This window comes from Carlito syrichta, unplaced genomic scaffold, assembly GCF_000164805.1.
Source record: "Carlito syrichta isolate Samal-C Ts95f unplaced genomic scaffold, Tarsius_syrichta-2.0.1 Scaffold312083, whole genome shotgun sequence".
Classification (NCBI taxonomy): Eukaryota; Metazoa; Chordata; class Mammalia; order Primates; family Tarsiidae; genus Carlito; species Carlito syrichta.
Window position 1 is genome coordinate 91,983 of NW_007256179.1, and position 16,129 is coordinate 108,111.

At 44.2% G+C, this 16,129-nt stretch overlaps 1 protein-coding gene across 1 annotated transcript in view; it reads left to right on the plus strand.

The window, feature by feature from the left end:
* The first annotated feature begins 313 nt into the window (after positions 1 to 313).
* ZNF274 (zinc finger protein 274) overlaps positions 314 to 16,129 on the plus strand; it is a 26,663-nt gene continuing 10,847 nt past the window's right edge. The window contains exons 1-4 of the mRNA XM_021718329.1: positions 314 to 356; positions 830 to 904; positions 1,479 to 1,605; positions 2,335 to 2,427. Of these exons, the coding sequence (XP_021574004.1) occupies positions 872 to 904; positions 1,479 to 1,605; positions 2,335 to 2,427 (253 nt within the window). The 5' untranslated portion in view covers positions 314 to 356; positions 830 to 871. The remainder of the gene's footprint in view (positions 357 to 829; positions 905 to 1,478; positions 1,606 to 2,334; positions 2,428 to 16,129) is intronic.

Consider the following 16,129-nt stretch of genomic DNA (forward strand, 5'->3'; position numbering starts at 1 on the left):
CCTCCTCCCCACTTCCCTTTCTCCAGCTTCCGGTCTGTCCCACGAGCGGTCGCCCTTGTGGCGGGGCACGACTCCCTCCCACCCTGGGCCGCCTCCCACGGAGGCGTCGGCGCCCTGCGGCCTGGCGTCCCTCACCGGAGACCTCCCCTGCCCCGAGACTGCCAAGGGCCGCCGACGAGGGCGTCCTCCCGCCGACTGCGGCGTCGCCTGCTGCCCCGAACGGGCGGGCCAAGATGGCCGTCGCCTTGTGCGGCGGAGCGGGGACCGCCGCGGGGGCGTCTGGGAGTTGTAGTCCGGGCCGGCGCGCTGACGCACTTCGCCGCGGGCCGACGGGCGCCATTGCAAGCGTGCACCGGGTGAGTGTGGCGCGAAAGACGCGTCCGTCGGGGGCTGCTTGGGCATGGGTGTAGTTGCTTCGTGGGGCGGGCGCAGCCTCAGTCACTTCTCTACTGAGGTCGTGAGCCCGGAACCGGCCTTACCCGCCGCCCTCCCTCGGCGGTTGGGATGTGGCCGGTGACCCGGAACCCCGAGGGGAGATGGTTCTCTCCGGCGGAAGCGGGCCGAGGTAGCCGACTGCTTGCGGGAGTGTGGGGTCCAGGGAAGGGAAACGGCCCCCTCCTGGCGCGTGTGACGAAAGAGGCGTCTTTTCCGCGTTTATGGGGAATCTGATCCTCTTAGTCGTGTGGGAGTCGGGGGAGATGACTCATTCTGGGCGTTTTCTGAGGTGGGGCGGCCCTGTCGTTTCCCGCGGATGGAGCCTTTCCTGGGCCAGAGGCGGTAGTCCCTCCGCGTGGCTCTTACCTCTCTCTCCCAACTTCGGTCTTCTCAGGACTCTGCTCACTGCTACGAAAGACTTATTGAGAAGGAAAGTATGGCCTCCAGGCTTCCGATGCCCTGGTCCTGTGTGAGTAGAGGCTTCTTTCGGCTTTCTAGTCCGCTTCTGAACCTGGAGGGGTGCACATGGTGGTGGGGTGGGTCTCTGAGATGCCTCCGCAGCCTGGAGCACCTCAGGAAGGGCGTGGAGGTAGTCATTGGGCGTGAGAGGTTGCCTGATGGAAGAATTGCAGGTTGCTTGGCTTTCCAAGGGTGTGGTTAGAATAGAGGCCAGGTAATGGGCAATTCTGAAGACCAGATTGAGGCTCTTCAGTGTATTCTTTATACTGGGAGGGGTAAGGGATCCGGCTTTGTTTAAGATTTCATCAGGTACTTTGGCTTCAAGCGAAAGGTGACATGCACGAATTCAGTAAGGAGAAGAAAAGTGGTCTTATGTATTCTTTTAACTGTGAGTTGAATAGGGTCAAACTTGTGTTTGCTGAGGGTTTCAGGCAAAGACAGAAACTCAAGATGAGATACCCAGAATGCTCTTGGGTTATCTTGTAGGTCATTCTGTTCATTCATGGACCCAGTTGGCCTCCCCTGTCTTTCTTTTGCCATGAATAATGATGGGTCCTAGCTGAACAATAATCTGTGGATTTTAGGAACCTGTGGCCTTTGATGATGTAACACTGGGTTTTACCCCTGAGGAGTGGGGATTGCTGGACCTCAAACAGAAGTCCCTGTACAGGGAAGTGACTCTGGAGAACTACAGGAACCTGATCTCAGTGGGTAAGGCTGGCCTCCATGTCAATGAAGATCTGTACTTTGCAGCATGAGTGTGGTACCTCTGAAGTGTACGTCTGCTTGGGCTCAGACTGCAGGAGCACCTGTAGGGAAGGGCAGCTTCTTGGTATGATTTCTAAGACATAACTTAATTCATCCCTCAGAGCCCCTGAATACCGAGGAGGTGGGTCTATAAAATATGTTTTCAGTAAGCAGTAGTGGATACTTCACTCTTTTTATAACAAGAATTCCAGTGTGATGTTGTGTCCCACAACTCAAGAGTATTATCAAAGACCCCCATTCCTTCCATCTTTATGGTTATTAACCTTTCCATCTACTGGCTAGTCATTGCTCAGTTTTATTTGCAAGCATCATGTCTGTATTTGTGGCAGAAACAAAGGGAGAGGCCCACCCTGACCAACTCTTTCACAGATGTCACATTTAGCAAGAAAGCAAAAGCTTTCTCAAGACCCCTCAGCTGACTGATCTCCCTTTGTGTCTGACTAATCTCCCTTTGTGTCTGACTGACTCAAACTGGGCCCCCTGGCTGCCTCTACTAGCAAAAGAGTCCAAGAAAGCCAGCAACAGTGATGGATGGGGTGTGGTCACTGCCCTAGGCCAGAAGTCATGTCATGCTCTCGCAGGGGAGGAGGTGGAGACACCTTGTGCCGCTGCAGGATAGCATTTTTCTTCTGAACACAGACCTCCATGCCCTGTCTCTTTTCCTTTGAGCAGAACATCAGCTTTCCAAGCCAGATGTTGTATCTCAGTTAGAGGCAGCTGAAGAGTTCTGGCCTGTGAAGAGAGTTCCCCAAGACATCGTTCCAGGTGAGAACAGACAAATGGGAGGTCCCCACAGGGAATGAGCCAACTAGTTATTCTGATCCCAGTATCTTATTAAAGAGGTGGAGAGTGGGAGACCCCTTGGTGGGGTGCTATGATGAGCAGCCACAGATATGTAGAACAAAACTCCTCGGTTTTTCTCTGACCCCAGAATCAAAAGTGTCCTGTTTGGTTGAAAGGAAACTTGTTGCTGGTGGCAGGTGATATATGTGTTGAGAGTAGGGGCTTCCTTTCCCTGTTCACTCATTGTCTACTGCCCTCCCCTCATGTAAACATGGGTAGTCCTGGTGTGTCTCCGGCCAGACTTTCTTACATGGGCTTATATGCATGTATGTAAGTATATGTAAACATTTTGGGAGTGTAGTCAGTACAGACAGGTCTGTATTTTTCCTTTTAACAACTTCAGGTGGTTTACATTTCATTTTTCCTCTCTTGGTAGACATTCAAATTATTGCAGTGAGCTTCTTTGCATACGTTTACTAGCACATACTGGCTGTGTTTTTTTTCCTGAGTTGGAGTTCTAAAAATGACTAACCAGTATGTAGGGTAAAAATCTGGTAGCAACAAACTGCCCGATAAATTTTAGCTGCTCAAGTGTATGAGAGCTCTTTTCTCCTTCAGTACCAGCAATTTGCATTTATCTTTTTTTAAAGTTTGCAGTTCTGATGGATAAAAGATAATATGTTCAATTGAGCTCGCATTTTCCTTACAGCTGACAAAGTTGCATGTGTTTTATACATTTATGGCCCGTTTGTGTGTGTGTGTGAGAGTGAGAGAGACAGACAGAGAGTTCATAAAAAATATGTGAATTTTTTCCCCTGTTTGTTTGTGGGAGCTCTATTCTGAATGTTCATATTGAAATGTCATATACCAGACCAAAATTTATTGATTGCGCTTATATAGTCTCTGTACAGAAGTTTTATAATTTGAAGGTTTTTTTTCTTTTCAAATACCTTTATTCCTATTCTAGGTTTTGTATCATACATAGGGAGATTGTGCAAATACTTTCATGAATTCTAGTATTTTGTGTTTCTTGTTTAGTTCAACTTATCTGGAATTTCCTCTCATATATGGTGTGAGGTATGAGTTCTTTCAACACCATTTTCTGACTAGATTTCTTCCTCTGCTCTTTGGAAACCCCATCTTTGTCACAGAATAAATCACTGTCTTTGTGTGCAGGTCTCTTTCTGGGCTCTCCCTTGCTTTTTCTTTCTCTGATTAAACACTATGTTGCTGTAGTTATTGTGGCTTTATAACAAGCTTGGATAAATGGTAGTTTCTCCTTGTTATTTAAAAAAAATTATTAGCTGTCTTTATCACTCTAATTCTATAGATGAACCCTTATCAGTTTTTCAGTGTTTTTTGAGAAAATCTTATTAGAATGGTATTACATTTAATTAGACTTTTATTACTGCTATTATCTGATCAGGTTAATCCTCCCTTATGGTCGTGCATAGTCGTTTCTGTTATATTGTCAGCATTTATATCAGATGTGTTAGAGTCTCACAAATGTCTTCAGTACAAAGTCATTTTACTAATAAGTATAAAGGAGGAGGAAGTTGTAATATATATTTTTTTTACATTGGGGGGCAATCGTAGTTGCATTCATCATAGGTAGTACTTCTAAAATATTTGAAGCTGAGAGTGTAGAGTAGGTGTCTAGTCTCCGACTTACATGGTAAATTTTCTGGTTTTGATGAGCCTGATGCTGGATTCTGCTTTGATTCAAATCAATTTTATCTGGATGAAGAAATAGTCATTTAGCAATGTCTAATGAATGAAAATCAGTAATATCCCATTTCCCTTCCAGAGCCTACTAAGGTGGTCATAGGGATTTTTCTCCTTTGATCAGTTATCATGGGGATATAATAAACATAGAAGGACCCTTGTTGTAATGTGCTGCTATAATTCATTGACTTTTTAAAGGATTTTTGTATTGATATTCATAAATTATGTCAGGAAGGTGGTTTTGTTTGTGTATTAGCTTTTCTGTCAGTATACTGAATGCCTTCCCTTTTTATCCTTTGCTCTGATGCAAGTGGTATTGGAACTACCTGCATTTGGCAATATTGAGCTGTGAAATATGCCCACGTTTTGGTGATGCATACAGGCTGCAGTCTCCATTAACCCCTCGCCAGGCTTTTTCTGGACCCTGTTTATGGTCTGTGGTTTTTCATGTTTCATCTTGATGGCTCAGCATTAATGTTTTCTTTTTCTTTTCTATATTCAAAGTCCTTTCTTCCATTCCCTCTACTGAAAATCTTTCTGTTAGCACAGGTCACTAACCTGTACCTCACCTGCAAGCCCCCCAACAAGGCAGGCACTTTGTATCTACCTGCAGTGATTTATGTGCCTCCTTGTTGCCCCAAGTAATCCAGCATCCTAATGTTTCTTCTAGTCATTATCACCCTGGATTACTCTGCCTTTGAGAGTTCTATATCTCATCCTTCCTGTACCTGAAGTCTCATGTCCTGCATAGGCAAACCTCCAGGCCATGCACTTCTGGATGATCTAGTAGTTCTCAGAGTCTAGCTGCTGTGTGAGACATTGGTGGGTGCCTATGGTTATACACATCTGGGGAAGACTGGTTCCACAGGTGACAGATTCAGGAGTGGTGTCCCAGGTTGAGAGGCCATGTCAGGATAGGCTCATCAGAAAGTTTCTTAAAGGTTAGACCCGAGGTGTTGGGTGCCCAACTTATCTCTGCTCTGTCATAGAGTTCTTTATTAGATGTTTTATTTCTTCTCCTTCCCCTTCTCTCACCTCACAAATATTTACAGAGAGCCTCTTCTGTCCTATGCAGTATACCAAACACTTGGGTGATAAACAAAGCCCTGATATAATACCTTCGTAGACTTCATAGTTTAAAAGATGATGGCCTTTTAGAAACAGCTTAAACAAATAGGATAAATTGTGGTAAGTACTGACAAGAAAAGAGCACAGTGTAAAATGGGGAGCAGTGGGGAATTACTCTAGAGGAGTAAGTTGAGGGCATGGCAGGGGTGAGATTTAAGCCAATTCCTTGAAGGAAAATAAGTCTGCAGATGTGTAAAAGTGGCAGTGAAGAGAGCTTCCAGGCTCAGAGGCATTTGGGGTAACTGTGAGATGGGAAAGACCTAGGCACTTTGAGGAACAGAAAGTTGTCCAGCAGGCTAGGAGTAGGTAACAAGCATAAAGATACGCAGGTTAAGTTTGGCAGAGCTCATGGTGATTCATTTGCTTGAGGGGAGTTTGATTTTCATTCTTGAGAAGAAGTGTGACCTTGCTTTTCTTTTTTTTTGTTATTTTTTTTTGAGTTGGAGTCTCACTCTGTCGCCCAGACTAGAGTGCAGTGGCTGCTCCCAGCCACCGAAGCCTCAACCTGCTGGACTCTGGCGATCCTTCCGCCTCAGCCTTCCAAGTAACTGGAACTACAGGCGTGCGCTACCACACCCGGCTGATTTTTTGATTTATTGTAGAGGTCTCGCTGCCCAGGCGGGTCTCGAACCCACAGCCTCAGGCAATCCACTCACCTCAGCCTCCCAAAAGCACAGGATTACAGGCTGAGCCACCAATCCCGGCTTGGCCTTGTTTTTCAAAGCTCATTCTGGGTGGCTTGTGAAGAAGTAACTGGTATATCACAGATTGGAGGCAGGCAAGGGGCAGGTGTGGTGATTCGTAAGTGGACTCAGTGGGACTGGGTGAGTAATTGACTAAGAAAGATGAAATAAAGGAAGCTAATGGATGACAATAATTGTGAGTACTTGTAACACGTGTATTTACAACATATAGTCATCCCTCAGTATCTGTGGGGCATTGGTTGCAGGACCCCCTCCAGACAGCAAAATCTACGGATGTTCAAGTCCCTGATACAAAATGATGTATTATTTGCATATAACCTATATACATCCTCCTATATATTTTAAATCATCTCTAGATTACTTATACTTCTTAATAAATGTTATGTAAGTAGTAGTTACACTGTAGTGCTTAGGGAAGAATGACAAGGAAAGAAAGTCTACACGTGTTCAGTATATATGCTACTATTCATTTTTATCCCCAAATATTTAAAACCCACAAATGTGGAACCCATGGATACAGAGAGCCAACTGTACATTACTTTGTGTGTGTGTCATTATCTTGTTTTTAAAATATGACAGGAGAATTACTTCTGAGTTTTGGGGATTAGCCAAGGACATGGGGGAGTCTAGGAAAGGCATAGACTTTTCTGAGAAGTTTGTTTCATTTTGTTTATGTTGAAATAATTTTAAACAAAAGCTACACTAACAGTACAAATAATTCTTTACTAGCTTTCACCTTGATTCAAGTTTTTGAACTGTCCTGTGTCTTGATTGGTTCTATTAATGAAAATGAGTGGGGACCATAGAGACATGCAAAGAGGTTAGAAAAGATCGACAGTTGAACGCGCCTATTTGGACCTCAGAAGGGCTGCACTTAAAAATGGAGTTGCTGTTGTTTGGAATGCCATGCTTTTCTGTGAGATGAGGAAATCATCCCCTGTAATGATCTGTTTCTCCCAATTCAGGCATGGCTGTGCCTCTCATTTATGCATGGAAGTTGGACAGCTTTCCATGGTAACAAGGACGGCAGCATAGGTTCTGGTTGTTGAAGTAGAAGGGCCCATGGTAAATGCTGGCACAAATGATATTCACCCTCAAGAAAGCACTGAATTGGGAATGATGTTGTGAAGATAGAAATGTAAGGAAATAAATTAGGTGGCATTTAGAGTTTCAGCTGTGACTTGGTGTCCTCTCAAAAAAGTATTGCGCATAAAGAAGGACAAAATTATGAATTTCACCGCAACTTGGATTAAAAAAAATGTATTGCCATATATGTGGTTCTTGAATAGAATACTTGAGATGTAAACCAGATTTATTCCTTGGAGAAGCAGTGCAGGGAAGAGACTGTTATGAAAGTTATGATTATAGGTAACCCTGCAGGACATTTTACAGTTTTTACTTGTCGGATTAAGCAGGAAATAAGTCCTACAAATAAGAATGTGATAGCTGGGCTCAGTGGCTCAGCCTGTAATCCCGCGCTTTGGGAGGCTGAGGTGAGTAAATTTCCTGAGCCTGCGGGTTCAACACCTGCCTGGGCAATTTGGCAAGACCTCATCTCTACAATAAACCAAAAAATTACCGGGCATGATAGCGCGCGCCTGTAGTTCAGCTACTTGGAAGACTGAGGCGGAAGAATCACCGGAGCCCAGCACAGTCTGGGCTACAGAGCGAGACTCCAACTCAAAAAAAAAAAAAAGAAGAAGAATGTGATAACTTCTTCAAACATAGACCAAAGATTAATAGAGAAAATAATTTCTATAAGTCAGAGATTATTTTATTGGAAGGAAGAGAGGCAAATCCTTTTCTAGATTCCATCTTAGAATCTGAAGACTGAGGATCACACAGGCTATAGCATGATCATGTATGGGGAATGTAGAAGACAATGGGATCCAGTTGTTTTATAAAAAGATAATTCGTCCAAGAACAAGATGGAATAAATTAGTGTGAAAAAGTCTGCTTTCAGCTCAACTTGGTCCTCTTTAATTAGGAGACGTTCACACTGGAAATTAACCTGCAAAGACCCTGAATATAGGAAATCCTTTTCATGAATATATCAACATCTGAGAACTCACATAGGGAAGAAATCTCAGGAATAGGATCACATCAGGATAGGCTTCTGGCCTCGGTTTTACCTTGAGAGAATTCATACTGGAAAAGCTGTTATACCAATATATGTATGAGAACTCTGGAACCATGAAAGTGTAATTGCTATGGTAAAGTTTTGTGCTTAGAACCTTTATTCAACATCATAGAAGTTGTACTAAAGGTAGGCTAAGCACATAATCAGTGCTAGGAAAGTTTTGAGTGTCACAGAACCCACTTATAAGGAGCCCTCTGAACATGACAATGGGAAACCTTTCAGTAGGAGTCCTCATTGTTTTGAGCATCAGAGGACTCATATGGGTGAGGGTCCTATAAATGTAATCTGTGCAAATCATCAGCCTTAGCTCTCACCTTATTTGACCAGAATGAAAAAGTACACCCATTTAACAATAAAAATGAAATATCTTATCCTACTTTTACATCACATGTCATACAGAAAGTAAACCCTACATAAAACTGTGATGATGTAAGTATACAAATGTAATAAGACAAATCTCTTTTCTGCTTTGTTCTGTTATCTGACCTGAATGTCTAGAACAAATATTAAATAATATGGGTAAAATCAGCATTCTCGTTTTAGTTCAGTAATGTCCTTCATTTGCTAACACAATGACTGAATTAATAGGACCTCAGTAAACTGTCGAGTGAATAAATGACTGAAGAAATTGCAACAGACAAGAATATGTCTTCAAAGGGGAGACTGAAGACAAGGCGAGGCTTTGAGACAAAAGGTGGATAAGAGATAATAAAAGGGAATCTTGAGAAGGTGCTACAAAGAACTCTGAGGGGCCCACATCCTTGGCAACTAGGTTGAGAGCCTGAAATCTTCAGTGGCTATCAAATATGTTTTGGCAGGAATTCAGTTCAGTAGAATGTGGTTGCATGCTTGGTGATCTTTTATTGAAGAACACGTTATGCTTTCTGTCACTTCCCACATATTTGTTCTGTGAGATTTATGAAAATCTTGATCCTCTTATCTGGGGACCACTCTCCTTGGTATCCATACTTGTTACCCAGGGCTAATTTCAAAGCCTGAAATGCCTTAACTATTACGTAAGAAGGAAAACAAAGGAACTAAGCTTTTAAAGCAGCTTTTTGGGGAAAAGAAAAATATTTCTAGAAGTCCTGTGGAAAGGGGGAAAATGAATTTTTTTTTTTTTTTGAGTTGGAGTCTCACTCTGTCACCCAGACTGGAGTGCAGTGGCCGCTCCCGGCCACCGCAGCCTCGACCTGCTGGGCTCTGGCGATCCTTCCGCCTCAGCCTTCCAAGTAGCTGGAACTACAGGCGTGTGCTACCACGCCCGGCTTATGTTTTGATTTATTGTAGAGATGAGGTCTCACCAAGTTGCCCAGGCGGGTCTCGAACCTGTGGGCTTAGGCAATCCACTCACCTCAGCCTCCGAAAGGCATGGGATTACAGACTGAGCCACCGAGCCCAGCTGAAAATGATTTTTTAAAAAGGGAATGGGCCAGGCACGGTGGCTCAAGCCTGTAATTCCAGCAATTTGGGAGCCCACGGGTTTGAGAACAGCCTGGGCGAGACCTCATCTCTACAATAAAAAACAACAAAAAAAAAATTAGCTGGGCGTGATAGCATACACCCATAGTTCCAGTTCCGGCTACTTGAAAGGCTGAGGCGAAAGGATTGCCTGAGCCCAAGGATTGCCTGAGCCCAGCAGGTTGACACTGGGGTGGCCACTGCACTCCAACCTGGGTGAGGGAGACTCTACCTCAAAAAAAAAAAAGGAATGCCTGAATTAGAAATGGAAAAGAAAAATACCAAAAGCTAACTTTCTGGGTAGACAAAGCACAAAAAAAACCTATACTATATGGGGAAAAAACCAAAAACTTGTACAGATACTCAGGAACACATATAGGTAGTTGTTTTAATTATAATACATTGCACAGCTGTTAAAAGGAATGAGCTTTCTCTTCATATACTGATATAAAACAATGTATTTCTTAAAATATATGGCATATGTTTAAATATAAAGGCATATGAACTATGTATTTCTTTAAAATATACTTAAATATTGTACTGGCTTCAGCAGCATGTATACCAAATATTTGTATGAAAACATATTGGCGTGATACAGAGAAGATTAAGTACCATAAAAAACTTTAATATGTATATGCTGGGCGTGGTGGCTCATGCCTATTATCCCAGGACTTTGGGAGGTGGAGGCGAGAGGATTGTCTGAGTCCAAGGGTTCGAGACCAGCCTGGGCAACTTGGCGAAACCGCATCTCTATAATAAGTTTTTTAAAAACTTAGCTGGGTGTGGTGGTGCACACCTGTGGTTCCTGCTACTTGGAAAGCTGAGGTAGAACGTACACCTGAACATAGCTGGTATAGACTGCAGTGGCCATGAGCATGCGACTGCACTCCATCCTGAGCAACAGAGTGAGACTCCGACTTAAAAAAAAAAAAAAGTATATGTATACTTAAAACGTGAGTACGCACAAATATGATTGTGTCTCATTATATTGAAGATGTAGAAACTGGTAGGCTGTGATTGCTTCTTGGGAGGGTGACTTTTTCCCTGTGTATCCCTTTGGTACTTTTAGAATTTTATATTAATTTTTAGAGTTGCTACCCCACAACTGCATTTATAAAGTGGAAATAGCTATCTCCTTCCTGTTGTGTCACTGTTTTCTGGTCCAGTTCCTGACACAGTATAGTTGCTCAGTAATTCTATGTTAAGTGTAGGAATGAAAAAGCAATAAAATGGAAAGCTTTCTGGAAAAGGTGTATAGTTTCCAAAATTGGTCCTAGGAGAAACTTTTTTTAGAACAAATTGAGTACTTGCATCTATCTGAGTACTGCCCTAGGCAATGGATATTTTTCAACATTTTGTTTAAAGATAGTTTTCAAGGTATGTTAGTAGTTCAATAGCAGAACACAGGCTGCAATGTTGACAGATTCTTTCTGCAAAGTACATATGTGGCATTATCATCAAAGCACAAAATGAGAAAATTATTGAAAAGAACAAAATATTTCTAGTTTATGACAATTACCCACCTTACAAAAAAATCCTTCAAAATAATGAGTGTTCAGCAAAGTGATAGATTACAAATTTATAGAAACTACTTTGACTTAAACCAGGAATAATCAGTTTGACACAGATGGAGGAAAGATTTTTATTAAAATTTTTAAAGGTGTATCTAAGAAAAAATTATTATGGAATGAGCAGACTTGTCTCTGCAGAAAATTACAAGTTGTAGAAGTGTAGAAGACTTGAATAAGTAGAACCACTGAGTTCTTTTGAGAACTTACAAAGGTTAGAAGTACTGAAATCCGCCTTAAATCCTGCAGTCATCCAGCCATCAGTCGCTGGAGCTGTTTTATCATGGAACCAAAAATGCAAGTCCTTGACCTAGGGAGGGCTGGAAAGAAGCAGGTAGGAGGTACAAATTGAGTTTGCTCTCATCCCAGTCACCACTCAGGCTCCAGAGTGGGAGCTGGGAACTTTGTAGCAGCAACAGTTCTCCCATAATAATCTACAGATGGAATGTGAACACTGCCTATGATTTTTCCTGGAATTTGACAGAAATGTGAGAAAATGCAGACAGAAAGCTAAAAAGACCCAAATGTCCTTCACCAAATCACTTAGAAGCTGTGTTGAGTCAACAAAAAGTGCTTGAGCACTTGCTGTGGTGCCAGGTACTGTTCTAGGGCTGTATCACAGTGATAAGTAGGGCATGCCTTACTCTTGCTTAAGTTGGGCCTACATTCATTCCAGAGCATCTGCTAGTATATGTTGCTGATTAAATCAATGAGAATAAGCATGCCAGTTCAGTTCCTCAGTCACAGCGGGCACTTTCACATGCTCATTGACCACCCGCAGCTAGTGCTACTGTGTTGAACAGAGCAAATCTAGAACATCTTCAGAGAAAGTGTCATTAGACGGCACTGCTCTAGAGAGAGTGGGAGAGGTGATAAGTAAGTTAATGAACCAGATACTTTGAGATGGCAATCAGTGCTGAAAAGAAAATGAAACAATAGAATATGCTGAGGGGCGTGGGGAGGTATGGGTGGGCAGCAATAGTTTAAAATTAAGCAAGAAGATGGCTCTGAGGAAGTGACATTTGAGCTGAGAGCTGGATGGGAAAGGTGAACCAGGCAAAGATGTTGGGGAAGACTTACCAGGCAGGAGGGTGGCAAGCATAGAGATCTCTGGATGAGACAGCATATCTGAGGAAAAGTAACATGGTGGCCATGAGGGGCTCCTTTGGTGTCTAGGGCATGCAAGAATAGGGCTTGGGACCCAAGTCTTTTGTTTCCCACTGCGTAGCCTATCCCAGCATGGATGTCTTGTATAAAAGTTGTGCACGCACTCATTCACTGGGACTATGATGGTTAAAGCCCAAGGTCTTGAGCTGCCTTTATGAAACGGTAGCTACTATCATGGATTCAAAGACAGGCTGATTTAAAGATTATCAGACCGGGTGCAGTGGCTCAGCCTGCAATTCCAGCACTTTTGGAGGCCAAGGCAAAAGGATTGCCTGAGCCCAGGGATTCGAGACCAGCCTGGGCAACTTGGTGAGACCTCGTCTCTACAATAAATCACACAAAAAAGCTAGCTGGATGTGGTGGCGTGCATCTGTAGTTCCAGCTACTTGGAAGGCTGAGGCGGAAGGATCACTAAGTCCAGCAGGTGGAGGCTGCGGTGGCCGTGAGCATACCACTGCACTCCAGCCTGGATGACAAGAGTGAGACTCCAACTCAAAAAAAAAAACACACACACAAATAAAGATTATCAAGCCTTTGGTAGATCTTTCTCTAGGCCCTACTTGGGTTTTGAATGCACAAATCCCAAAATACTGGAATTTATTTATAAAAAATTTTGTATTCTTAGATGTTTAAACTTCAGTCACCTTGAAAGTACTCTCTGTTTGATTCAATACACCCACTTACCGAGATACCTTTTCCACTACTCAAAACAGTTTTTGAACTTGTCGATTTTGATGACTTTTAGTACTTCTGCTGTTTTTGTTTCACTTCTTCCACATTGGCAAAACATCTACCTTTGAGGACATTTTTTCATCCAAGGAAGCAAAAAAAAAGTTGCTTGGGGTGAGATCAGGTGAATGGAAAAGATGAAGTATGGGGGTCATACTTGTTTTTGGTCAAAAACTGCTGTATACTCAACGTGGTGTGGGCAGGTATGTTGTCATGTTGGAAGAACCTGTCACCTGTTTGCCACTTCAGACATTTCTTCCACAAATCATGATGCAACCTTCTCAAAACTTCCAGATAAAAACTTTGGTTGACTGAGCTGGGGGAGCAAATTCCAAGTGTACTACAGTGGGCCTTCCCTCCAGAAGATAATTCTGGTTTTTGGGGGGGTTCCCTCGTACAAGGTAATCTAACAAGGTGCCACAGCACTAAGGAGGGAATGATGGGCAGAGAGGAGAAAGGGTGGGAGAGCCAAAAGCTTTCTGGGCAAGGAAGAAAACAGGGCAGTATACAGAGAAATGAGGGAGCTGAGGTAAGCACTCCTCTGACCCTGCTCCCCAACAAGCTGTAAAAGAGTCGTTGTTAGTTACCATTATGTTTGCGGAGTGGTAGCTGTAGTATAGAGTACCTGGTTAGTCAGCATTCACTGAGCACTGTATACTCAAGAGCAAACCATGAATACTGAAGGATGTAGCTACCTCTAGCCTGTTCCTCACCCTGAAAGGGAAGCAGCAGAAAGGTAGAAATATTGTGAGTGGTGAGAGGAAGAAAACAGCTGCCCTGTGGTCAACCTTTACTATATGCTGTACCTAGATTTTTTTTTTTTGAGTTGGAGTCTCACTCTGTCACCCAGACTGGATTGCAGTGGCACGCTCACGGCCACCCCAGCCTTGACCTGCTGGGCTCCGCCGATCCTTCCGCCTCAGCTTTCTGAGTAGCTGGAACTACAGGCGCCCACTACCACAGCTGGCTAATTTTTTGATTTACTGTAGAGATGAGGCCTCATCAAGTTGCCCAGGCGGGTCTCGAACCCAGGGCTCAGGCAGTCGACTCACTTCAGCCTTCCAAAGCGTGGGATCACAGGCTGAGCCACCGAGCCTGACTTGTACCTGGGTTTTTATATTTAACCACTTCGGGTAAGGAAATGTAGGCCCAGAAGGATTAAGCCTCTTGTCCATTGAATTTGTACAACCCATTAGATGGTTGCAGATGAGGGAACTTCCTACATTGCTCTAGGGTCATTCAGCTGCTGGGGTGAAAGGCAATTGGAGCCCCAACTGATGGGGATTATGTAGCTCCATTTGGGTGGGTGGGGTGAGTCAGTCATAGCTGTGAACCTCCAGTGGAGTTAGAATTCATTTCTACCTCTGCCTGCTCGTGAACTTTGATTTTTTTTTTCCCCCCATGAAGTGGGGCGAATAATTTTTTGGAACTGGACAGGAGTAGATTACCTTAGAGGGCTTGGGGAGTAGTCCGTGGGTTGACTCAGTCACTTCCCTGCCAGTTTCTGAACTTACGGCCTGTTTCATTTATGGCATAGTACTTGGTTCTGTAGCACTCAGGTGCTGTATGATAACTGTCTACTGAATGTGTGTGGACCCAGAAGACCTAATTGTCAAGATTAAAGAAGAAACAAGTATATTAGAAGTTGGGATAGAGGTGGAGTAGAAGGAAAACTCTGCAGCTGCTTTCCTAGGACAGAAAGTACTAAAAAAACATTTATTTTTAATTTTTATTTTTTTTGAGTCGGAGTCTCTTGTCACCCAGACTATAGTGCAGGGCAGCTCCCGGCCACCGCAGCCTTGACCTGCTGGGCTCCGGCGATCCTTCCGCCTCAGCCTTCCAAGTAGCTGGAACTACAGGTGCGCGCTACCACGCCCGACTGATTTTTTTGTTATTATTTATTTACTTATTTAGTTATTTATTTATTGAGTTGGAGTCTCACTGTGACGCCCAGACTGGAGTGCAGTGGCCGCTCCCGGCCACCGCAGCCTCGACCTGCTGGGGGCTCTGGCGATCCTTCTGCCTCTACCTTCCAAGTAGCTGGAAATACAGGCGTGCGCTACCACGCCCAGCTAATTTTTTAAATTTATTTATTGTAGAGATGAGGTCTCGCCAAGTTGCCCAGGCGGGTCTCAAACCCGCGGGCTCAGGCAATCCACTCATCTCAGCCTCCCGAAGGCGCGGGATTACAGGCTGAGCCACCGAGCCCAGCTCTAAAAAAGTCTTGAATGAGGAAAACAAAAAATTTAGAAATTGTAAAGTTCTGAAGCAATATGGAAAATTGGTTGTTTTTAAGTGTCATGCACGATGAATAGCTAAATTGTGTCTATAGCACAGTACGGAGCTGCCAGGGAGCCCCCCCCCCCCCCGAAAGCCCAGTCACTTGGTGCGTTTCCCATGTCCTAGCACTTAGTCCAGTGCTGCTGGGCCTCCAGTAAATCGTATCTCTAGCTTCTTGAGTTGCCCTCAGGAAAAATTCAGGACTTAAGAACTTTAATTGAACGAAAACAAACTGCTTTCAAAGACAAGAAAAATTCTGGGAGGTAAAATAAGTCTCCATAAGTCCTAAGAACAAAAAAGGAATTCCATGCTATACAAGGGCAGATATAAATGAGCTGAGGAGGACAAGCCTCCAAAATGAAAATAATGCACAAGCTTACTTGGGGAAAGAGGTTAGAAATAAGTGCTCACACGTCTTATCAAGAAGAAAAGTCGCCCGAAAAGTAGTGCCGGAGTGACCGGCAGTGGTTGAGAATGAAAAGCGTGGCACCGCTGTTCCGCAATCCCAGCGCGCCCATGGGCCGCGGGCGCGACCCCTCCGGCCGTAGGCGACTCCTGACGGCTCGCCCGCTCGCGGTCGTCTACACCCGTGAGGTCTGTGGGACGCGTGGCCGGGAAGCCACCGACGAGCCAGAGCTTGTACTCAAGAAACGGGGCGGCGGCCTGAAGGAGCAGGGGAGGCCCGCACAAAAACTTGCAGGGACGGGATGCGCGAGGAAGCTCCTGTTGCGCAGCCCGGCGTCGCTGTGGGACGTGTTCCTGGCGGTGGGGCGGGGTGGCGG